This window comes from Entelurus aequoreus, linkage group LG12, assembly GCF_033978785.1.
Source record: "Entelurus aequoreus isolate RoL-2023_Sb linkage group LG12, RoL_Eaeq_v1.1, whole genome shotgun sequence".
NCBI classification, from domain to species: Eukaryota; Metazoa; Chordata; class Actinopteri; order Syngnathiformes; family Syngnathidae; genus Entelurus; species Entelurus aequoreus.
In genome coordinates, this window is record NC_084742.1 from 26574043 (window position 1) to 26600494 (window position 26452).

The 26452-nt window shown below is 39.6% G+C and overlaps 1 protein-coding gene across 1 annotated transcript; it reads right to left on the reverse strand.

Annotated features, from left to right (window-relative positions):
- Positions 1-66: 66 nt before the first annotated feature.
- Positions 67-20814, reverse strand: LOC133662754 (uncharacterized). The gene is made up of 10 exons (XM_062066888.1): positions 20244-20814; positions 6337-6485; positions 5012-5135; positions 4843-4942; positions 1438-1631; positions 1204-1337; positions 1013-1136; positions 835-931; positions 697-772; positions 67-603 (listed from the first exon to the last, which is right to left on the reverse strand). Exons 1-10 carry the CDS (start codon positions 20317-20319, stop codon positions 508-510), a joined length of 1170 nt encoding a protein of 389 aa, XP_061922872.1. The 5' UTR covers positions 20320-20814; the 3' UTR covers positions 67-507.
- Positions 20815-26452: the final 5638 nt, after the last annotated feature.

Genomic DNA, 26452 nt, shown 5'->3' on the forward strand with positions numbered 1-26452 from the left:
TGGGTAGCATCAGAATTTATACAAGGCACACCGTCGCGCAGCATCAGGACCAGTAGGCCGCCATGTTTGTTGTAACGACTATGTCCACCAGAGGGCGCCCACCGGCTGTGGCCATCTTCTCAGAAGTGCATCAAGTTAGCGAGTGCTTCATTCGTACTTACCCTAAAAATAAAAGTCTGTTTTTTCAGCGCACCTTATTATATTTTGTTTTGAAAGTGCACTAATAGGAATTCTAGTTGTAACTTTGTAGTGTCAGAGCCAAAATGGCGGCTGTACACAGTTTATCGTCTAAATTACAAGTCCACAAATACATAAAATTAGTTTTTGTTTGAAAGCAATACATTGTTGTAAATTTGGATCATGTTTACTGACATGCTGAGCGATGTAATTACTAACTACACTAGGATTGATTCATCTCACTCATGTGTTTTTTACAATGTAGAATGAATGTCTTTTTAATTATGAAATAAATATAGGACATATGATAAAAGTCAAGAATCAAATGTGCTAAGAGTGAAATTGTTGCTGTTGCAAATCCATCACAAGGGAAATCTTGCAATTCTCTTCTTCCTTTTCTGGGAAACAAAAGTTGCAAACTGCGCTCTGAAACAAAGATAAATACATTTGGTAATTTGCTTGATACATAAAGTCAGTAGGCTAAACTAAATAAAGAGATTCCTTGGAAATAAAAACTACCTTTGTGTTGTTGCTGCCTATATCACTGAGAAGGTCCCGAGGTCGTGGCACTTTGGTGAAGATATGTTCTTTATTCCTGCATGACGACAGTAATTGTAAACTAAGTGCGGAAAGTACACGTGCGGTGCGTTCACTGACCTCCTGCAGCACAAACTAGTGAGGAATGTGAGCCCGGCAAGCAGCAGCGGGATGATGATGACAGCGTACAGCATCGCGTTTGCATGTTTGGCTGCATCTACACTCAAGACATGTTGGGGAAAAAGTCAACAACTTTTACAAAAATGTGCCCCCCGCAGCAGTCATTTCTGTCACGTACCAAAATACTTTGCATGGCTCCACCCCGTCTCTCCTCGCATACTGAGCCCTTTAAGAGATATGCGGTAGCGGCAGTGAGCCACCCGATTCATTAGCACCGACGTGTTTCCCAGGACTTTTTTAACCTGTGAGGACATGAAGCAGCGTGACAAATCCGCCGTACAAACGAGAGTCCACTTGTGCTGCTCCTACCTTCTCTTCGTCACACTCGGTGTAATTTATGATGAATGTCCAATGGGACAGATGTAAGACATCAGGAGGGATCCAGCTTAGATTGAATGTCCCCGCAACTTCACTAACAGTCCAGTTAAGCGGACGAGGCGTCACTGCGTGGGGAATAGATTTTAAAATGCTGAACAACCAGGAAGTGTGTCGTAAACTACACTGCACAATATAAGTCCATTAAAAGAGTAAGAATCTCTCTACCTGGCACAGGACTCTTCTTGAAGGTATTCCTGACGAGGGTCTCCTTAAGGGTTGCGTTGAACAACATGTGGATGGACTGCCTGGCGTTGGACTGAAGATGGCAGCCCGTCCTCACGCCATCCATGCATGTGTATGACAAGCACTCTTGCAACTTGACATCGAAGGACGCAGTGTCTTCCACCTCGTCTATTAACCTTGAATAAGAACGTTTAAAAAAAAGGTACTCTATCATGTTAAAGTCAATATGCAGGCTTTGCCACACATCTAAAAAAAAAGCCTTCATCAGTCAGCTCCAGATATGGAAGCTACAAGTTGTTTTTCTTCAGTGAAAAAGCTAAACTAGCATGATGTTGCAGTTAAATGTTAGCATTGTAGAGAGCATAGCTATGTTAGTGTTGCTAACGTTTAACATTGGTCTATTGTTGTATGTGATATGTGTCATCTATTACGTTGAACACGTGCAGACTAAGTGCAGGCCTATTTGTCATATGTCATTTGCACTCCTGCTTATTTTCTGATGTATTTTATCTTTTTTATGGTCATATTATGACTTATTTACGGGGGGGGAAAGAAGGCAGCAAGCATGACTCCAGCCTTATGTCACAAGTCAATTCACTAGGACAAGACATGATGTTGTGTAACTGCATGTTTTGAACAAGTACAAGAGCTGCACGATTTTGAGAACCCAATTACGATTTTTTTCTTCAAACTGTGATGGCAATTTTTATATTTTATACATATAAATGCATTAAGCTGCAATAAAAACGAATGTAGGAAGACATGTTACTTTTAGACTGTCAGTGAACATATTCTTGTCTCAATGTGCCACACAGAACAATATACAATAATTAACTTAAAAAAATATATATTAAAAGACTCTGACCTTTTGTCTACCGTACATCACGCTCTTAAACTGAATACATAATCGATAACAACTATACAGTGTTTATGATGTAATGTAATCGCAATATGATTATAATGCAAGTAACCATTTAAAAGGATATTAACTTTTATTTATCATTGCTGTAGAATTGTTTACCATTGTACTGTAATTGAAACGTAAATAACTTTGTTATCCTAAATAAATACCCAAACAAAACATTTTTATGGACTCTCCTTTGTTTAAGCAAAAATGTAACAAATAAATACTGAACATCTTAAAGTGTATTTTTTTTCCAGTTTTAAAAACAAGGTCTGACGTTGTCTTTTTTGTTTATTGCCATCAGGGGATCACGGCATTCTCGCTCGTTCCTCCGTGTTTCACGTATATTGCCATCCAATTTGAAACAAAAATATTACCACAACAGTACATTTGGCTTTGTAATCATAATTTTTTCCTCATCATTTGTGTTACTTTGCGGCACTTCTCACTGGCGAGCCCCGAGGAAGGAGGCTGTCTGTACCTCCTGTGTGTGTAAAGCTAGCGCTCCGCTCTCCGCCCATCAGGACAAAGATTGTGAATGACTGAAAAGAGTGCTCACTGCATTCAGATAATTCTATTAATATATATATTAATTAAATATTATATATTAGCACTATATAATATATCATATTATATATTATATATATATATTAATTATTATTATTATTAATATATATAAATAAAGACGCCCAGGTGCTGAGAGCGATGCACCGAGTGAGACGCCTTTCTCCCTGTTTAAAGCAAAAGAGGAGTAAACACAGGGCTCAACAATTCTGAGCGGCGAACTCATGTCACTCAAATGCAGGTGACGGCGGAGAAAAAAATCCTCAGCCTCTTGTGGTTATCCATCGCACTAATTAAAACCTTGATGTTGATTCAATGTCAATTAATCGTGCAGCCCTGCAACAGCGTATGCTTGTAAGTGTTGCCTAATTTGTAAGACTGAATATAAATGTATTTAATAACTGTGAGAGGTATTTTATAGGGTTTAGTGCATGTGTCCATTTATGTGGCCCAATATAGCCTGGAAATAATGTGCGTCAATAAGGCATTTAATCTTTATTAAAAAATGTATATACATTTTGACAGAAAAAATGTAATGCATGCAAATGAAGTTCTTGACTAAATATTATTTGATCAAACAAAATATTCCAAGCGTATTTTTAGTAGTTGAAACCCTTTTCCGATTAAAATTCCACACTAGTTATACTTAAATACTGTATCTGCCTGTCACTTTGTCAGTTTGTTGGTTAACAATGATAATAATCAAATGAAGGGGCAATTGTGTAATAATATGACAAAGCAGCCCTAACTGCGATGTGGCCCACAATAAAAATTAGTTTAATGCCTTCAGTTTAGAGAATCAAAAATAGACATGTTTAGGTTTTTTTTTTTTGGAACAAACAGCTCATTAGCAATAAAGCTACAAACACATAAAATGGCGTGTCTCCAGTAGGGCTTACTATCCAAACTTTTAAACAGCTTAAATTCTAGCATCAAGACAAAAAAAATAACCTGGTCCTTAACACCACCAACTCGAAGAAGCGGATCATGGATTTCAGGAAGAAAAAAAACGACAAACATCCAACCACTATACATCTACGTGGAAAGGGTCTCTAACTTCAGATTCCTGGGGATCCAGATCGAGGAAGACCTGTCGTGGAGTATGAACACCTCAGTGACCATAAAAAAGGCACAGCAGAGACTTTACTTTCTGAGACTCCTCAAAAAGAACCAACTGTCACAAAAACTGCTTGTGTCCCTTCTATCGCTGCTCAATAGAGAGTGTGCTGACATACTGCATGTGTGTATGGTATGCCAGCTGCACGGCGGCAGAGAGAAATGCACTTCAGAGTGTCATAAAAACTGCCATGAAGATCACTGGCTGCTCTCTCCCCTCCCTGGATGAACTGTACAGTGCCAGGTGCCTCAAAAAGGCCCAAAACATCATAAGGGACCCATCTCACCATGGATATAAACTTTTTGAACTGCTGCCCTCGGGCAGGAGATACAGGACAATAAAATGCCGGACAAACTGATTTAAGAACACTTTTTACCCGAGAGCAGTGCTGAACACAAGACAATAATGACTGTGCATGTGAGCTGTGTGCTTGCTATTTTTATGTACCGGTATTTTATGTATTTTTATCTATTCATCTATGTTCTTTTGTTTTTATGTGTTATGAATTTGCACTAAATTAGTTTTTGCTTACAATTTTGTTGTACAACGTACAATGACAATTAAAGATATATTCTATTCTATTCTAAGACGACAGTTTGGACAATGCACTTATTGTGGGACCTCTGACACACATCATGTTAAGTAGTACAAGATGGGATCTTTAACACCTTTAGGCAACTTTCATTGTCAAAAGTTTGAGATAATGAATATGTATAAATAGATATTTATTGTACTGAATTATAAAATAATAACGACATTGTTTCAGAAAAATAAAACAAAAACAAGTGCAAAAAAGTCTTACCCATAATAGAAAGAGAGACTTGGACTAAGACTAAGTGGCCGCCAGGAGCAATCAGTAAGCGTGGACGAAATGATGCGGCATTGCACTCCAGACACCAGCTCTGAGAGCAAGAAACAAGATTTAACAGACAAACTAACATGAACTGATAATATTCAACAATGTGCTCTACCTGGGTATGTAACATTGAGGATGACAGGCTGGCTGTGTTGGTCCTGACAGACGGTGTGAATAGAAACAGACAGAGAGCCTCCCTCCATAGAAAGTTTCAACAGCGACGGTGGTGTTTGATGATACTGAAACGACCAAAAAAACAGCATTAGGTTTTTGTAATCATTGAGGCTTATTTTGTCGAACAAACCAATCAGCTGGTTGGCCCCTCTGCCTTAAGGCCATGGTGTACATCGTGTTTTTGTGTTTGTGCCTTTGAATGAAAACACTTCTCGTGGACCAAAAGGGCCACACAGAAGTTACAGCGCCCCCTAATGCTCTCAAATTGGTAACAATTAGGGCTGCAATAATTTACTGACAGCGCACTCAACATGCTAACGGTTAAGTATGTAAGTGTGCGAACTGAGGCACAGCCCACATTTCCATACTTACCGTATTTTACGGAGAATAAGCCTCTACTTAACCCTGCGACTTATAAAACTGTGCAGCTAATTAATGGATTTTTCTTCGCTAACGGCCATAATGTTTTGTATTCAACAAACAGTTTTCATATTAAACCGACAAAACACTGAAAAGGTGTGTTATTGTTCGTGCTATGGCGCCATCTTTTGGACTAATTCACTCACTGCAGGTGCAGCGGGTTGAAAATATATTTCCTGTTTTGTTCCTTGAACCGGAAGTATAAGTCTCATTTCATCCACTATTCATCCCTCATCCATATTGTTTCAGCTCAAAAGGATTCTTCATTCACCACTCCAAGCAACTAAAACAATTCATACTTACTAAACCGCCTTATATGTGATGTCTGTCGGAGTGTTTTCATGCATATTTGTACGTGCTATCGTAATGTCATCAAGCTAGCGTTGTTAGCATTAGCAAATATGCTAATATGTTTACAATTGTCTGTGTTACCATTAATAACTTAGAATGGCATTTTTTTTTATAGTGTTTCAGTTTCGTAAATTCACCAAAACGTTACCATGAAGTTATTGAGTCTGTTTAGCTGATTGGAGAGCTAGCTTACGCAGCTAGTGGGTCCATGACAGTGACCTCTGTTTTGCTTGATCAGCCGTTTTACTGCTGTATGACCGTCACCGTTAGGGAAGAATTAAGGTATGTAAATAAAAATTTACAAAATCGTACCGGTATATATCTGCGGCTTATCGTCCGGTACAGCTAATATATGTAAAAAAATGTTTTCTTCTCAAATCCGCGGCTTAAATACCGGTGCACTCTATAGCCCGGAAAGTACGGTAGTTATGATAAATGGTGTTTCCCGCAAACATTTTTAAATTGACAAAACAAAGAAATTCAACGGTCCCTTACGCTTTCGTCTTCACTGTTTTCCTCTTTTGTTCTTGACGACACTTTGTACTCGCAGCTTGGCGGCAGGCCAAGCTGGTGTGTCCACCAGAGCTCTACCTCAAAGTCGCTGATCCACTGAAGGGTCAAGTTATGTGGCGGCGTAATTTGGCCTAAAAAAAGAAAAACAGGAGTAAGAACAATTTTTGTTAAATATGCCTTTCTTTCATTATCATTTCTGTATTATTTTTTATTTTCGCTAACTGCTTATTTGCTATTACTTTTACCATCATATTTTTACATGTCATATTTGCTGATGTTGCTCTGTTGTTGTTGTTGTTGTGTTTGCTGTTGTTGTTTTTGTCTCTCTGTCTAATCCCCCTCTTGTCCCCACAATTCCCCCCTCTGTCTTCCTTTTTTTCTCTTTCTATCCCCTCCTGCTCCGGCCCGGCTGCACCAAATGATAATATAAATACATTTAATAAAGTCAAAATACAAATAAGGCAACAAGAGAAGTATCCTACACTTCTCTTTTGTAAAGTAAATCTGAACAGCCGATATGGGCATCTACATCAACTATATGATTTGACTGAGAAGCTGGGCAGGACATAAAAAAATAAAATAAAATAAAAAATAAAAATAAAAATAAAAATTTGCCTTTCTGTCTATCTGTGTTGGCCCTGCGATGAGGTGATGACTTATCAGGGGGTACCCCGCCTTTCGCCCGAATGTAGCTGGGATAGGCTCCAGAACCCCCTGTAACCCTGAGAGGAACAAGCGGTAGGAAATGGATGGATGGATGCCTCTCCTGTCAACACTTGTAATAACGTTATCGTTTCCCAAGAGAGGGGATCATGCTCTGCTTTACCTACTTCACAGCACATTGGAATTAATGTTGGCCTTCAAATAACCGCACTCGCCCAGTATACGCAGCACTCGTGCAACCTCAGATCGTGACGCTAGCACGACACTAGACTAGATTGGATATACTTTGATTCGCTGTCAATCAGAGGTGGGAATTTAAATTTACCATCTATTTATTAGTATGTTACTGTTACAGTAATCGTGTACAGTGGTACCTCAACTTATGAGTTCCCCAACTTAAGAATGTTTTGAAATAAGTGCTTTCTTGGCAAATTTTTATGCTTTATGTTGCAAGCAAAAATCTGAGTTACAAGCTACTGGTTAGCATAGCAAATGCCACATTGAACCCTGTAAGATTAACCCAAAGCCTCTGGTCTTACTAGCTAGCATTAGCTTATAGCTAGATATGGACATAATTGTGTTTTTCCGAGTAAGGGAAGGAAAAAAGTGAGTGTGAAGGACAGTGCTGAGTGCTACATGTAATAAAAAAATAATAATAATCAGAAACATGATCGAGCGTGTGGTCAATGTGGCGAAGTAACTTGAGCGTATTACTGCTAGTCTGCACCATACTAGTGAAGCAGAATGAGTCCAACATCAGCCTAGGATGTTAAAATAATATTTAAACGCCGGACATTCAAGCCATGAAAATATGGAGAAGCTGCTGATGGTGGGTTTAATGGAGAAGCCGTTGGAAGGATATACCATTGTCCAAGTCCACTCCATCCATCCATTTCCTACCGCTTGTCACCTTGGGGTCGCGAGGGTAGCTGGAGCCTATCCCAGCTGCATTCTGGCATCCAAGTCCACTCTTCAAGGTAAATGTTGTATTATTACATTACTTCATGAATCTACTGTAGTTGTTTGTAGTACATTCTATTGCATTGATTTAATACAATATTTCTTATCTTAAGTGAGTTTTTTTTTTTTTTTAAGGAATGTTACATATTAAAAGTGTACTGTTTTGGAGGGGGCATGTACCAATCCAATTAGTTCCAATTAATTTCAATAGGAGACTGTTAATTTGATACAATTTTTTTCAGTTAAGAGCTTCGGCACAGAGCCACTTATGCTCATAAATTGAGGTATTACTGTTATTTTATGTATTTGTAGTTTATTTGTTAAATCCCGTACCTGCCTTTTTGCCTAAGTATTTTTTCCTAAAAGCAGTGATCCAGAACAGAGCTGAAGGACTGATAGTTTAACTTTAATTCAAAATGACGAAACAATGGATGTCCGCTAACTTTTTGCAACTCAACGATAAGAAAACGGAAATGCTGATTATCGGTCCTGCTAGACACCGACACCTATTTAATAATACCACGTTAGAATTTGACAACTAAACAACCAAACAATTACACAAGGCGACTCGGTAAAGATTTTGGGTATTATCTTCGACCCAACTCTCTCGTTTGAGTCACACATTAAGAGTGTTACTAAAACGGCCTTCTTTCATCTCAGTAATATCGCTAAAATGTGTTCCATTTTGTCCACTAGCGACGCTGATATTATTATTCATGCGTTCGTTACGTCTCGTCTCGATTACTGTAAGCGCTCGAACAAAAACTGACTGAAACGCAGAAGAGCAATGAGAAATTGGCAGCTAAAATTGACGAATTGGAAGGGCGCTCAAGACGTAATAACTTAAAAATAGTCGGGATACCAGAGCAAGAAGAAAAGGGAAGACTTACGGATTTCGTTGCGGACCTGATACCAAAGTTGTTTGGAGCGAGTAACTTCTCCAAGCCAGTGGTGGTGGACCGCGCGCACCGTGTCCCGCTCGCTCGCTATGGTGACGGCAAGCGCCCCAGGAGCATCATCGCAAGGATACACTTCTACCAGGACAAGGAGCTACTTCTTCGACTGAGCCGCGGCCAGGGGCTGATCTACAACGGCCTGCGCGTTTTCCTGTTTCCAGACTACACTGCCGAGGTGACAGCGCAAAGACGGGCCTTTCGAGAGGTAATGAACACGCTGCGGGAGAAGGAAATCAAGTTTATGCTGCGTTTTCCAGCTCGCCTGCATGTGGAGTACAACGACCAGGTAAAGGTGTTTACCTCTCCTACAGACACTAAGACTTTCATTATAAAACATCTTAGTGGCTAATCATCAATAACGGCTTTACCACACAAGGCTTATGATAAGCATAAAGCAGAAATACACTTTTTCACTGAGGTTTATTTCACCGGAGGACGCAGGAAAAAAAAGAAAACACTTCGCTGCTGAGCTAGTGCTTGGAGCAGTGAACGCAACTACTAGCATGCGCCCTGCGCCTGAAGATGGGGGTGGGGGACTTTTGGACTGGGGAATCGACCAACACGACGTCGTATGGATAACATCACAATGGAGATTTCACTCCAAAACATCGAACTACACACGATGGGGACAGAGGGAGGGGGGAACAATGGGGTGTGAGTGTTGTGTATGTGTGAATCTGAGCATGAATGTGGAGGAGCGAGGTGCACAATTATATTTCAACTTGCCAATTACTAAGGTTTTTTTTCACGTAAAGATAAAATACCCTAAAAAACTTTAATGTCAACTTATAAGAAAAAAATTACACTAGTTTCATGGAACGTCAGGGGTTTAGCTAAAAATATTAAAGCAGGGAAGGTTTTTTCACACTTAAATTCATTAAAAGCAGATGTTTTATTCTTACAAGAAACACATCTCTGTAAAGACAACCAACACAAACTTAAAGCTAGCTGGATATCTCAGGTTTATCATGCACCCTTTACTTCACAAGCTAGAGGTGTAGCTATTTTATTTCATAAAAATGTGCCTTTCATACTTACATCAAAAATAATTGACCCTAACGGAAGATTTATTTTATTAAATGGTCATATTACATCCTACCCAGTAACTTTTTTGAATATCTATGGACCAAACACAGATGACTCAAACTTTTATCATAGAGTCTTTGGTCTACTTCCTGATGATAACTCCTCTCATATCTACATTGGTGGTGATTTTAACTGCCTTTTGGATCCCACTTTAGATAGATTGTCAACTAAATCTCATGTAATTGCTAACTCAACTAAAACCATTAATAATCTTATGAGATCAAGAAATATTATAGACATATGGAGAACAAAACATCCTAATAAAAGGGAGTATTCATTTTACTCCGCTGTACACAATTCTTACACAAGAATCGATTACTTTTTAGTAGAAGCCTCTGCTCTCTCCAATGTCAGTAATCCTGAGTACCATAGTAGAGTCATCTCAGATCACAGCCCTATGAGTATGCAGATCCAAATTGATCTCCATAAAACCAAACAAAAATGGAGATTTAATCCACAATTATTATTATATGAAGATTTTAAAGAGTATATGAACAAGATTATCCAAGAGTTTATTGAGGTGAATGATAACGGAGAGGTCTCAGACTCTATATTGTGGGAAGCCCTTAAAGCTACTGTGAGAGGATATATCATTTCATTTGAAAGCTCAAAACAAAGAGAAGTAAGAAAAAGGCATAAAGAACTGGAAAAAGAAATTAAAGAAATGGAAGAAATTCATATAAATTCTCTTTTGCAGTCTCACTATAATAAGATACTGAAACTGAAAAATGAATACAATTCTCTTCTTCACGGGGAAGTGTCTAAACTCTTACTGAAAAATAAACAAAAACATTTTGAAATATCTGATAAACCACAAACACTTCTATCTAGACAGCTCAAAGGAGATCAAGCTAAAGCTGCTATCCACAAAATATGCTCAAAAACAGGTGAAACATGTACAGATTTACAGGATATCAACAATGTCTTTAAAGACTTTAATTCAGAATTATATAAATCTAGTTCAGCTATATCGGTTAATGATTTAAATGATTTTTTTACTCCATTAAATCTACCTCAACTGAGTCCAAACCATCAGAATTCTTTAAACAATACTATTTCAACTGAAGAACTGCTAAAAGCACTGAAATCTTTCTCCGTGAATAAAAGCCCTGGTCCAGATGGATTTGGTGCAGAGTTTTATCAAGCGTTTAGTGAAATACTGTCCCCTATAATATTAAGAATGTTAAATGACTATTTCGTAAACAATAAACTTCCAAGCTCTTTGTATGAAGCTCATATATGTATAATACCAAAAAAGGGAAAAAATCCACTTGATCCAGCCAATTATAGACCTATCTCCCTGCTCAATCTAGACCATAAGATTCTAACTAAGGTACTCGCAACAAGGTTAAGCAACCACATAACAGAAATTATCCATCCGGATCAGGTTGGTTTTATCCCGGACAGACCTTCTTTCGGCAATGTACGGAGATTATTGAACTTGTTGTACTCGGACTGCATAGGAAACAAAAAGGCAGCCGTCCTGACTCTGGATGCTCATAAAGCTTTTGATTCAATTGAGTGGGCTTATCTATTTCATGTTCTCAAATTATTTGGGTTGGGAGAAAATTTTATAAAATGGGTTAAAATAATTTATTTTGCACCAAAATCATATGTCATAACTAATAACGTAATATCGGATAGTTTTGAATTACATCGTGGCGTGAGACAGGGCGATTGCCTTTCGCCCTTACTTTTCAATTTGGCCCTAGAACCACTGGCTATTGGTTTAAGAATGAACTCTAATATTAAGGGATTTTCAGTGGGCACATCAGAGAGTCTCATCTCACTTTATGCAGATGATGTACTTGTTACACTTACTGAGCCAGAAATTGCATTACCACTTCTTTTAGAATATGTAGACTCTTTTGGTAAAATATCTGGTTACAAAATAAACTGGTCCAAAAGCGAGCTTATGTTTCTAGGAGATAATGTAAAGATCAGTCAAAACCCAGTTAAAGTTGCAGAAAACTATATATCCTATCTCGGCTTAAAAATATCTAAAAATTATGAATCATTACTAAAATTGAACTTTACTGAAGCTTTTGAGAAATTGAAAGTGAGTATAGAGTATTGGAAGACCCTACCCCTCTCTATGTTGGGTAGAGTGAATGCTGTCAAAATGATTACCCTGCCAAAATTTACCTATCTTTTTCAAAATTTACCAATTCTAATTCCTGCAGATTTAAAAAAAAAAACTTGAATCTTTAATTCTAGATTTTGTGTGGGGATATAAAAAACGCAGAATATCTAAAAAGCACTTATTCAGATCTACAAGGGAAGGGGGGCTGGGTCTCCCAATGTTCAAAAATTATTATTGGGCATCAAATCTGAACGCATTGACCTATTGGAAGATGGGGTTCCCAAAGAATGAATCACTTAATTCTGCTCCCTTGTGGCTGAAATTGGAACTGCAGTCATTAGTTAAACCTTACACATCATTGCTATCTTTAGTTTTTACTAAACCAGTCTCTTCTATTAAATCAACAAGCCATAGTGTAGTAGTAAGAAATTCTATCAAAATTATTTCTCAAATTAAAAAACAATTGAATATTTCCAATGTAACTATGTATTCACCAATGTCTCACAATCATGCATTTATTCCATCGATAACAGACAGAAATTTTTTTAACTGGTACTTGAATGGAATTAAATGCATAAAAGACATGTTTGTCGAGGACAGTCTTGCATCATTTGAGCAATTGCGAATCAAATTCAAATTGTCCCAATTCAGTTGGTTTTGCTATTTGCAGGCAAACAAATTTATTAAAGAAAACATTTCAAAGTCTCAGCTGGTAAATGAAAAACACCCTCTCTTAGAATTACTACATTTATCACCCACAAGTAAAAAGCTTATCGCCAAATTTGCCAGCTGCTTCATTATGCCCATGACATCAGCAGACGGTGTTAAAAGAGCATGGGAACAGGAACTAAGAACAACAATACCCAAACAGCAATGGGAACGGACACTCTCTCAAATTCACAATTGCTCAATTAACAGCAGACTTAGGCTCATACAGTTTAAAGTGATTCATCACTCCAAAGTCTTATTACACAAATTTTATCCTGATACATCTCCACTTTGTGATAAATGTAAATCTGCTCAAGGATCATTGTCTCATTCGTTTTGGGAATGTCCAATTATTCAATCATTTTGGTCCAGCATTTTCTTTTTTTACTCGGGGGTATATCAGAGAAAACTTGTCCCTGACAGGGATATAATCTTGTTTGGGTGGTCTTCAGAAACACAAAAACTTCCAAAATATATTACAGCTGTGTTGCTGCTCGGGACGGTCTTGGCCAAAAGACTCATTCTCAAAGACTGGAAAAGCCCATCTGCACCCAACTTCAGGAACTGGCTAAATGAACTTGTGAATGTAATGACTCTTGAAAGAATACGATTTATAAACTCTCCAAGTATGAATAAATGGCAACAAACCTGGAAACCTTTACTGACATATATTGAATCATAGTTTAGAGATTTAAGAAAGAAAAAAAACAAAACAAAAAAAACTGCCATCTTTTTTGTAGCTGTATTCCTTTTTTATTATCTTTATTATTTCTATATTGATCCTACACTATTATTGTTTTTTTTGTTACTTCTGATATGGCCTTCCCATGGTTTACTTGCTTATTTATTTATTTATTTATTTTTTGTGACTTTTTATTTTGTATTGTTTTACATCTGATCAACTTCTGTTACTTTCCTTTTCTTTTTTAAGTGTGAACGGTGGAGAGGTCCTCGAGAGGTGATCTTGGGATCACTTCCTGAGGATCCTTGATGCCGAGGAATGTTCATCCATCTTGCTATGGTCTGGATAGCCTGCTGATCCTGAGCCAGAGCGGGATGGATGACCCGATCTCTGTCCCACCACCCTTTCCTCAGCTAGCTAGCTGCTAAGCTAGCGCGGAGAAAGGCAGCGCCGGTCAGTAGGAAGCTACTCCCGCAGACCGCGACCACTTCCCTGAGGACAGCAGGAACTTCACTCGGTGACAGAAAACACTGTGAGTAATGGCTTCCTGCGCGTCTTGCACCATACTCACGGAGAGGTTGGCTCTGCTAGAGGGCCGTGTCCGCCAGTTAGAGCAGAGTAATGTCGTAACTTTAGATGTTGCGGACACATCTGCTAGCGTTAGCTGTAGCGAGCTAACTAGCCCAGCTTGTAGCAGTCCTAAGCGGCCTACAAGCTACGGTGTACCGGTTGAGACGCATAATAGATTTAGCTCTTTAGCTAGTCCTACACCCCAGTCTACCGGGCACCACACCTTAGTCATAGGGGACTCCATCACCCGAAACATAAAGCTTAGCAAACCAGCCACAGTAAAGTGTATCCCCGGGGCCAGAGCACCTGACATTGAAGCTAATCTTAGGGAGCTAACTCGCAACAGGCCTAGTAAACACGTACGACAGGCTAATCGCACCACTAATTATGCGAATATAGTTGTACACGTTGGCTCCAATGACACTAGAATGAGACAGTCAGAGATTACAGAAAGAAACATAGCCAGGACTTGTGATCTCGCCAGAAAGATGTCCAGGCATCGAGTAATTGTCTCTGGCCCCCTGCCTGCGAGAGGCAATGATGAGAGATATAGCAGATTAGTCTCGCTTAACAAGTGGCTGTTTAGCTACTGTAGGCAACAGGGACTAACGTTTATTGATAACTGGCCCTCTTTCTGGGGCAAACCAGGCTTGCTGATGAGAGACGGCCTTCACCCTAACCAGGAAGGCGCCATCATCCTGTCTAGAAACATAGACTACTATTTAAGTCTCACTTGACTGACTACACTAGAGCAAGCCCGGTCACAGGCAATTACAATGTCTGTTAGTCCGGGTGAGGAGTCAGTTAAGCTAGAACTAGCCAGCGCCAGGCTGGATAATCCATGTACGCATAGCAATTCTCTTAGAATAATACACAATTCACATAATGTTTTTTCTGTTGTGTCTGTGTCAGAGGTGGACATGCATTCTACTGAGGTGGCAAATTATGATATGTCCAGTCTATTGCAGCACCAAGCAAACAATCGGAAAATTCCCGTCATATCAATTCCTAGATATGGTCGAAACTATTTAAAGTGCACTACGCATAATAAACGCAACATTGTTAATATTGCCACTACGGATAATCTTAACAAAAACTCGTCAAAACAGCCCAATACCTATAATATGGACTTTTTAAACATAAGATCATTGTCTCCCAAGGCGTTATTGGTTCATGAGGTCAATAGAGACAACAATCTTAACGTCATTGGTCTTAGCGAAACCTGGCTCAAACCAGACGAATTTTTTGCGCTCAATGAGGCATCTCCTCCTAACTATACGAATGCGCATGTTGCCCGTCCTCTTAAAAGGGGAGGGGGTGTCGCACTAATATACAATGAAAATTTCAACCTTACCCCTAACCTAAATAATAAATATAAATCGTTTGAGGTGCTTACTATGAGGTCGGTCACACCGCTACCTCTCGACCTGGCTGTTATCTACCGCCCCCCTGGGCCCTATTCGGACTTTATCAGTGAATTCTCAGAGTTCGTTGCTGATCTAGTGACGCACGCCGACAATATAATCATAATGGGGGACTTTAATATCCATATGAATACCCCATCGGACCCTCAGTGCGTGGCGCTCCAAACCATAATTGATAGCTGTGGTCTTACACAAATAATACAAGAACCCACGCATCGCAACGGTAATACAATAGATCTAGTGCTTGTCAGGGGTGTCACCACCTCCAAAGTTATGATACTTCCATATACTAAAGTAATATCCGATCATTACCTTATAAAATTTGAAGTTTTGACTCATTGTCAAGAAGCTAATAATAATAATAACTGCTATAGCGGCCGCAACATTAATGCTGCCACAACGATGACTCTTGCTGACCTACTGCCTTCGGTAATGGCACCATTCCCAAATTATGTCGGCTCTATTGATAACCTCACTAACAACTTTGACGATGCCTTGCGCGAAATTATTGATAGTATAGCACCGCTAAAGCAAAAAAGGGCCCCTAAAAGGCGCACCCCATGGTTTACAGAAGAAATTAGAGCTCATAAATTATCATGTAGAAAACTGGAACGCTAATGGCGCGCGACTAAACTTGAGGTTTTCCATCAAGCATTGAGTGATAGTTTAATAACTTATAAACGCATGCTTACCTTAGCTAAAGCTAAATACTACTCAAATCTCATCCGCCTCAACAAAAACGATCCTAAATTTCTGTTTAGTACAGTAGCATCGCTAACCCAACAAGGGACTCCTCCCAGTAGCTCCACCCACTCGGCAGATGATTTTATGAATTTCTTTAATAAGAAAATTGAACTCATTAGAAAGGAGATTAAAGACAACGCATCCCAGCTACAACTGGGTTCTATTAACACAAATACGACTGTATATACGACGGACACTGCCCTCCAAAATAATCTCTCTATTTTTGATGAAATAACATTAGAGGAATTATTACAGCGTGTAAGTGGGATAAAACAAACAACATGTTTACTTGACCCACTTCCTGGGAAACTTATCAAGGAACTGTTTGTATTATTAGGTCCATCAGTGTTAAATATTATAAACGTATCACTTTCCTCCGGCACTGTTCCCCTAGCATTCAAAAAAGCGGTTATTCATCCTCTGCTCAAAAGACCTAACCTCGATCCTGACCTCATGGTAAACTACCGACCGGTCTCCCACCTTCCGTTTATTTCCAAAATTCTCGAAAAAATTGTTGCACAGCAGCTAAATGAACACTTAGTGACTAACAATCTCTGTGAACCTTTTCAATCCGGTTTCAGGGCAAATCACTCTACGGAGACAGCCCTCGCAAAAATGACTAATGATCTATTTCTAACGATGGATTCTGATGCGTCATCTATGTTGCTGCTTCTTGATCTTAGCGCCGCTTTCGATACCGTCGATCATAATATTTTATTAGAGCGTATCAAAACACGTATTGGTATGTCAGACTTAGCCTTGTCTTGGTTTAACTCTTATCTTACTGACAGGATGCAGTGTGTCTCCCATAACAATGTGACCTCTGACTATGTCAAGGTAACGTGCGGAGTTCCCCAGGGTTCGGTTCTTGGCCCTGCACTCTTTAGTATTTACATGCTGCCGCTGGGTGACATCATACGCAAGTACGGTGTTAGCTTTCACTGTTATGCTGATGACACTCAACTCTACATGCCCCTAAAGCTGACCAACACGCCGGACTGTAGTAGCTGGAGGCGTGTCTTAATGAAATTAAACAATGGATGTCCGCTAACTTTTTGCAACTCAACGCTAAGAAAACGGAAATGCTGATTATCGGTCCTGCTAGACACCAACATCTATTTAATAATACCACCTTAACATTTGACAACCAAACAATTAAACAAGGCGACTCGGTAAAGAATCTGGGTATTATCTTCGACCCAACTCTCTCGTTTGAGTCACACATTAAGAGTGTTACTAAAACGGCCTTCTTTCATCTCAGTAATATTGCTAAAATGTGTTCCATTTTGTCCACTAGCGACGCTGATATTATTATTCATGCGTTCGTTACGTCTCGTCTCGATTACTGTAACGTATAGAGCGTTTTCTTTTCGGGCTCCAGTACTCTGGAATGCCCTCCCGGTAACACTTAGAGATGCTACCTCAGTAGAAGCATTTAAGTCCCATATTAAAACTCATTTGTATACTCTAGCCTTTAAATAGACCCCCCTTTAAGACCAGTTGATCCACCGTTTCTTTTCCTTCGTGGAGAGGCAGGGCACAGATTCGGTGACCACAGATGACGCGCTAGCTGTCCAAAGTCGGGACCCAGGGTGGACCACTCATCTGTGCATCAGTTGGGGACGTCTCTGTGCTGCTGACCTGTCTCCACTCAAGATTATCTCCTGCTGGCCCCACTATGGACTGGACTCTCACACTATTATGTTATGTAGGGGGACGGCGTGGCGAAGTTGGGAGAGTGGCCGTGCCAGCAATCTGAGGATTACTGGTTCAATCCCCACCTTCTACCATCCTAGTCACGTCCGTTGTGTCCTTGAGCAAGACACTTCACCCTTGCTCCTGATGGGACTGGTTAGCGCCGTGCATGGCAGCTCCCGCCATCAGTGTGTGAATGTGTGTGTGTGAATGGGTGAATGTGGAAACTAGTGTCAAAGCGCTTTGAGTTCCTTAAAAAAAGGCAGAAAAGTGCTATACAAGTATGACCCATTTACCATTTATGTTAGATCCATTATGGACTGGACTCTCACAATATTATGCTAGATCCACTCAACGTCCATTGCACCGATCGCCCGGGGGGGGGGGCACATCTGCGGTCCCCTCCAAGGTTTCTCATTGTCATCCCATTGGGTTGAGTTTTTTCTTGCCCTGATGTGGGATCTGAGCCGAGGATGTCGTTGTGACTTGTGCAGCCCTTTGAGACACTCGTGATTTAGGGCTATATGTGTAGAAATTGATTGATTGATTGATTGATTGATTGATTGATTGATTGATTGATTGATTGATTGAACAAGGCACACAAAACACAAACGATAAAACTATACTGAAACTGGAAGGTCGTGAGTTCAAACCCCGGCCGAGTCATACCAAAGACTATAAAAATGGGACCCATTGCCCCCCTACTTAGCACTCAGCATCAAGAGTTGGAATTGGGGGTTGAATCACCAAATGATTCCCGAGCGCGGCCACCGTTGCTGCTCACTGCTCCCTTCACCTCCCAGGGGGTGAACATGGGTATGGGTCAAATGCAGAGGATAATTTCACCACACCTATGTGTGTGACTATCGTTGGGACTTTAACTTAACTTTATTTCAAGTACCCATGCTGTCATAATTTACGTTTAATTTTGGTTTCTCGTCAGCTGTTGTGTAATTAAGGAACGCCAGACACACATCAAATGTAACTTTTGTACATTTTAAGTGTGTTTTTGGTTGTTTCCTTTTACCTTCCTACAACATTTTAGTACTATTTTCTTTATAGAGGTCGTTGTGTGTATGATTGCACAATTGCTTAACTTATGACCAAATTGGGGAGTTGTGTTGAAAACTTCCTCTTTCTCTACTTTCACGCCCAAAAAAATAACTTAGAAATGATAACGTTTTTACAAGTGTTGACAGAAAAGGCATCCGTCCATTCATTTCCTACCACTTGTCCCTCTCAGGGTCATGGGGGTGGCTGGAGCCTATCTCAGCTGCATTCGGGCGGAAGGCAGGGTACACCCTAGATCAGTGGTTCTTAACCTGGGTTAGATCGAACCTTAGGGGTTCGGTGAGTCGGCCTCAGGGGTTCGGTGGAGCCTCCGCCGCGGAGGTCAAGACACACCCGACTCATTGTGTAAATAAAAACTTCTCCCTATCGGTGTATTATGGATACGGCAAGAGCAGAAGTCACACTGATTTGCAGGTGTGTAATTTGTTGTGAGTTCATGCACTGTGTTGGTTTTGTTCTTTGAACAAGGTGATGTTCAAGCACGGTTCATTTTGTCTTGAATTTGAAAAAAATACATATATATATATTTTTCACTGAAGAAGGGTTCGGTGAATGCGCATATGAAACAGGTGGGGTTCGGTACCTCCAATAAGGTTAAGAACCACTGCCATAGACAGTCCACCTCATCGCAATGCCAACAAAGACAGACAACCCTAGGGCCAATTTAGTGTTGCCAGTCAACCTATCCTGTCTTTGGAGGTGGGAGGCAGCCGGAACACCCGGAGGGAACCACGCAGTCATGAGGAGAACATGCAAATTTCACACAGAAAGACCCCGAGCCCGGGGATCGAACCCAGGACCAGTGGCACATGCACCAGCCCCTAGTGCACCCTGCTGCGGCCCTAGATGATGTCATTATTTTTGTATAATATTGTTATGTTGTTTACAAGCTCAGGGACAGAGGTAGGCTTTGGGGGAGGGGGAATATAAGTTTTTGATTTTATTTACCTATTTTTGCACTACTGACTTACTTCTGCTCAAAACATAATGTTATAATTTTGTTGATATTGCCACATTGTTTTAAGTTAAATTGTTTACAAACAAGTTTGTTGATTAAAAACAATTAAATAAATTCATTTATTTTGATTATAGGACTCATCGTGGTCAACACATTAAAGGCCATATCACAAAATTATTCCGTACGACTGTGAAAGTACTACCGAAGGAACAACGCTGACAAGGAAAACAAGACAATAAAATGATCATATTTCACATGATTTGTTCGGATAGACTAAATATTTTCTTACCTTTTTGGCTTATAGAACCTGCTGCTCGCAACAAACAAGCCAGCGCCGACAGAAGCAAACCTCGAAACAAAAACATCCTGATTGAAACTTTGTCACGTCCTTCTTAAAGAGCATTAAAGCGTCATTATTGGTTAACAGTTTATATAAAACACTATTGTTATTCGATTTAAACCGAGGCAAAAAAAAACTGTCCCAACAAAGTCGACTGGAGCTCTTTTTAAAGAGTTCTTATCGTCACCCCAGATCCCACCTCACTCCTACCCACTTCTCTAAAGTGGGCTGGCTCAGGGTGGAGGACAGAGTTAAACAACTTGCACTGAGCCTAGTCTATAAAATCCGCTACATCTCCCTGATACCGAAGTACATGTCAAACTACTTCCTTAACGTAAATGACCGCCATAACCACAACACCAGGGGGTGCTCCACTAACCACGTTAAACCCAGATTCCGAACTAACAAAGGTCTTAACTCATTCTCTTTCTATGCCACATCAATGTGGAATGCGCTCCCAACAGGTATAAAAGAAAGGGCATCTCTATCCTCCTTCAAAACCGCAATAAAAGTTCACCTCCAGGCAGCTACAACCCTAAACTAACACCCTCCCCGGATTGCTAATAATCAAATGTAAACAATCAAATGCAGATACTTTTTCTTTTTCTTATGCCTTCTGATCTCTCTCTCTCTCTCTCTCTCTCTCTCTCTCTCTCTCTCTATGTCTATGTAAATAATGTAAATAATTCAATGTGATTATCTTGTGTGATGACTGTATTATGATGATAGTATATATTGATAGTATATATCTGTATCATGAATCAATTTAAGTGGACCCCGACTTAAACAAGTTGAAAAACTTATTCGGGTGTTACCATTTAGTGGTCAATTGTACGGAATATGTACTTCACTGTGCAACCTACTAATAAAAGTCTCAATCAAAAAAAAAGTCAAAGTTTCCAGCCTCTTCCAAGGAAACAGGCTCGTGAGAAGCTGGAAATGGGCGGGGCGTGTCCTTACGAAATCCAAATAAAAATAACTTTAAAAATGTAGTAAAAATATGTATCATACAAATATTTAGCACAAAAAATATGTGAATCATTTTTTTAAAATAGCGTAGCGATTGGGAACGTGTGTTTTTGAACTGTAATTTACGGTGTGGGCAGCAGAGGGCAGTGGCGGTTTTAGAAGAATAGACATACACTATATTGCCAAAAGTATTTGGCCACCCATCCAAATGATGAGAATCAGGTGTCCTAATCACTTGGCCCGGTCACAGGTGTATAAAATAAAGCGCTTAGGTACGGAGACTGTTTCTACAAACATTTGTGAAAGAATGGGCCGCTCTCAGGAGCTCGGTGATTTCCAGCGTGGAACTGTCATAGGATTACACCTGTGCAACAAATCCAGTCATGAAATTTCCTCGCTCCTAAATGTTCCAAAGTCAACTGTCAGCTTTATTATAAGAAAATGGAAGAGTTTAGGAACAACAGCAACTCAGCCACAAAGTGGTAGGCCACGTAAACTGACAGAGAGGGGTCAGCGGATGCTGGAGCGCATAGTGCAAAGAGGTCGCCGACTTTCTGCACAGTCGGTTGTTACAGAGCTCCAAACTTCATGTGACTTTCCAATTAGCCCACGTACAGTGCGCAGAGAGCTTCATGGAATGGGTTTCCATGGCCGATCAGCTGTATCTAAGCCATACATCACCAAGTCCAATGCAAAGCATCGGATGCAATGGTGTAAAGCATGGCGCCACTTGACTCTAGAGCAGTGGAGACGTGTTCTCTGGACTGATTAATCATGCTTTTCCATCTGGCAATCTGATGGACGAGTCTGGGTTTGGAGGTTGCCAGGAGAACGCTACATTTCAGACTGCATTGTGCCGAGTGTGAAATTTGGTGGAGGAGGAATTATGGTGTGGGGTTGTTTTTCAGGAGTTGGGCTTGGCCCCTTAGTTCCAGTGAAAGGAACTTTGAATGCTCCAGGATACCAAAACATTTTGGACAATTCCATGCTCCCAACCTTGTGGGAACAGTGTGGAGTGGGGCCTCTTCCTCTTCCAACATGACTGTGCACCAGTGCACAAAGCAAGGTCCATGAAGACATGGATGACAAAGTGTGGTGTGGATGAACTCGACTGGCCTGCACAGAGTCCTGACCTGAACCCGATAGAACACCTTTGGGATGAATTAGAAAGGAGACAAAGAGCCAGGCATTCTCGACCAACATCAGTGTGTGACCTCACCAATGCGCTTTTGGAATAATGGTCGAAAATTCTTATAAACACACATTCCCATTTAGGAGAAGAATGTCTCATAATCGCCCTGTGATGAGGTGGCGACTTGTCCAGGGTGTAGACCGCCTTCCGCCCGAATGCAGCTGAGATAGGCTCCAGCACCCCCCACAACCCCAAAAGGGACAAGCGGTAGAAAATGGATGGATGGATGGATGTCTCATAATCCTCTCGAAGAAACAGATTCTGTCCGTCCATTTTCTACCGCTTGTCCCTTTTTGGGGTCGCGGAGGGTGCTGGAGCCTATCTCAGCTGCATTCGGGCGGGCTAAATAGTGGAGCTCTCATTTGCTGCGCTGTTAGCAGACTTTTATTTACGTTTATTTAATATTTAGAATGCATTAAAAAAAATCTTGTCTTTCATAATGACTGAACGATAGGCAAAGTTCCAAAAAAATGCAGTTTCCTTTTATTGATTCGGTAGAGTACAATTAATGTATAAAGCCCATACACAAATTCTGCCAAACAACATTCAAAACAACATTGTTAAAAGAGAAAGTAGTTATCTAAATGGAACTGAGCTCTTTGCTAAATTGAGATTCAAAACAGGAATAAAGGACAGAAGCAACAATATAAATCTCCTACTGTATTTAAAAAAATTTAAATCATGACGATGAAAATTTAAGGTTTTAAGTAAATTATTTTCATGTTTTTTTTGTTGTATGTTATGAAATATGTATGGAATGATTATATATAGCTCGTCTTCTAAGTTGAATAACAAATGTGACGTACGAATAGGTGGCAGATAATTTAAGTTGTACTTCTTTCTGCACCTTTTCATTCATCATTTATTTTAAATGTTAGGAATGATTGTTTTGTGTTTGACCTTAAATGAATGAAATAAAAAAAACAAATAATCAGGTGTTTTAACTTAAATTTTTAAAAGTTTTTCATAGTGAGTTTTATTGACAATTTACCAATATCAACACAATATTTAAACTACTTACACTACCGTTCAAATGTTTGGGGTCACCCAAACAATTTTGTGGAATAGCTTTCATTTCTAAGAACAAGAATATACTGTCGAGTTTCAGATGAAAGTTCTCTTTTTCTGGCCATTTTGAGCGTTTAATTGACCCCACAAATGTGATGCTCCAGAAACTCAATCTGCTCAAAGGAAGGTCAGTTTTGTAGCTTCTGTAACGAGCTAAACTGTTTTCAGATGTGTGAACATGATTGCACAAGGGTTTTCTAATCATCAATTAGCCTTCTGAGCCAATGAGCAAACGCATTGTACAATTAGAACACTGGAGTGATAGTTTCTGGAAATGGGCCTCTATACACCTATGTAGATATTGCACCAAAAACCAGACATTTGCGGCTAGAATAGTCATTTACCACATTAGCAATGTATAGAGTGTATTTCTTTAAAGTTAAGACTAGTTTAAAGTTATCTTCATTGAAAAGTACAGTGCTTTTCCTTCAAAAATAAGGACATTTCAATGTGACCCCAAACTTTTGAACGGTAGTGTACATTCTCTTCCTCTGTATGTAATATGTTAATCCTCGTCCTCCAGTGATAATGAACGTGATACTGCTACCTAAGGTACAAACTATTGCAGGTTATTTGCCCTAATGGAAGTGCTTATTATTAGCTGCCCTAGGCTGTGTATGGAGACACATAGGCCTTGTTCACACTGCAGGTCAATTCCGATTTTTAAGCCCATATCCGAATTTGACCTGTATCTAATTTTTTCATGTCCGTGTGAACAGTGCAATTTCGACTTTTTATATCCAACCCAGGCCTCTTTCATGTGTGGATGTATATCAGATATATGGACCATTCTACCAAACTGGTTCAAAGTGAGGTTGGAAATATTTTAAAATGTACATTTTAATCCCAAAATGTTGTTCCCATATGTATTGTACAATATCTGAAGTACATGTTTCTAAAAACAAATAAAGAACAGTCAACATTTATTTTGTATATTCAGATTATTTGGGAATGTTTTTCCTCTACCCAAATGTGTCACTACCGAAACATAGCAATCAATTATGAATACAAAATATATTATGTTAACCTCTTAATATTATGCCTATTTACCTCGTGTAATATTGTTTTTTTTAAACAATTATTAAGATTTTACACGATAAAATCCATTAAAATTATTTTTTAACAAATGTTCTTATTTCAATATAGGAAATTCTTCAAAATCGACGTGCAATCTTTTGAAAATGCATAACATTGATCATCAGATTGATTTCAGAGTTAACTATTTATGAAATTGAACAGTATCATTATCAGAATCAGTATCATACCATTTAAAGTTGATAACTCAATACACTTTCTTTTTTGTAAACACACAGTGTTTCGGTCGTGACTGCACGCGTTTCGAGAGTGACGACTATTTTGTTTGCAAGGTTGTATCATAATCCCTCAACCTTATTGCTTAACATTACCTCATAACATGCTTGATGTTGGATATATTAAAAACACATGTTTTGTTGTCAATAAAATATTTTTTTCTTGGAGAAAATGTTTAATATCAGCTGAAAATAATTACTCACGTGGTTCAGTATTCAGTGGCAGCACGGTGGATAGTGGTTAGCGCTCTTGCCTCACAGCGAGAAGGTCCTGTGTTCCATTACCGAGCTCTGGGTCTTTCTGTGTGGAGTTTGCATGTTCTCCCCGTGACAGTGTGGGTTCTCTTCGGGTACTCCGGCTTCCTCACAACTCCAAAGGCATGCACCATGGGACAGGTTGATTGGCAACACTAAATTGGCCTTTGTGTGTGAATGTAAGTGTGAATGTTGTCTGTCTATCTGTGTTGGCCCTGTGATGAGGTGGCGACTTGTCCAGGGTGTACCCTGCCCTCCGCCTGAATGCAGCTGGCATGGGCTCCAGCCGCCCATGACCCAGAGAAGGACAAGGGGTAACACATGGATGAGATGTATGTATTCAGTATTCAAAGAAGAAGACAGGCTTCTGAAAACTGTTGTGCATTACTTTGGCTTTGTTTACACTGGACACCAAATCAGAATTTTTTTGTCCACAGATTGAATATTTTTTGCCAGTCGAAACTCTTCAAAGTGCTTGAAATCTAACATTTTCGTATCATAATGGGCCACATCAGGAGGTAGTCTGAATCTGTTTAGAATCGGATCTTTTCAAATGTGACTGTCTAAATGGCAATGCGACCTGTTAGGGACTTTTACGTCATCTTTGGTTGAGGTACGTCATTCATGTGTGCAAATGTTTTCTTCCTCCTCCTTAAGTTGTTTTCCATCTTCTGACTACTTCCTCTACACAGCAGCCATGGCACAAACCCATTAACACGCTGATCTGTGGCGTCTATGTTGTCTCCTGTAGTAGCGATTTCCTTTTTCATTTACGGAATTCGGTCAACTTCCTTAGTTTTCACTTTATCAAACTGGGCACGTAAGTGACATCGAGGCCACATTAGGGCCACATTGGGGCCGTACGCATTTATACTGGAGTCTGATAAAGATCAAATTTTACTTATAATCCAAACAGGCAGCTAGAAAAAATTGTATTCTGACAAAATCCGATTTGGTCCACTTTGGTCTGCAGTGTAAACGTAGTCTTTGACCTCAACTTTCAACTTTCCGTCTTCCTTCCGTTTCTTATTTCTTTCTTGTTCTTTCTTCATATATTATTGGTGTTAACTGGGTCAGCCTTCACTCTTTCTCCGTATTCTCTCAAACTTTTATTTTCCACTTTTTTTTAATGATTTTGGCATGTCGGTGTGTTCATTCTTATGGAGTGTTGTGTGTGGAATTTGTCAGGAAAAAAAAGAAAGAAAATAATTAAGGCTGTCTCATAACAATATGAGGAAAAAGTTAAGTGCTTCCGGATGCCATGTATATGTTATGTGTATGTTTTTTATTTTGCTCGTAGATATGCCAGACTCAATCTCATCTGTCTCCTGGAAATCATTAGTGTTATTATAGGCCATGATTGT

Excerpts from the sequence above, each read along its gene's own strand:
- LOC133662754 (XM_062066888.1), bottom strand. The coding sequence starts at position 20,319 with ATGTTTTTGTTTCGAGGTTTGCTTCTGTCGGCGCTGGCTTGTTTGTTG. Across the intron at positions 4,943-5,011 it reads CCTCAATGTTACATACCCAG|AGCTGGTGTCTGGAGTGCAA; the intron begins GTAGAGCACATT and ends TCTTGCTCTCAG. Across the intron at positions 773-834 it reads ACTAGTTTGTGCTGCAGGAG|GAATAAAGAACATATCTTCA; the intron begins GTCAGTGAACGC and ends GTCGTCATGCAG.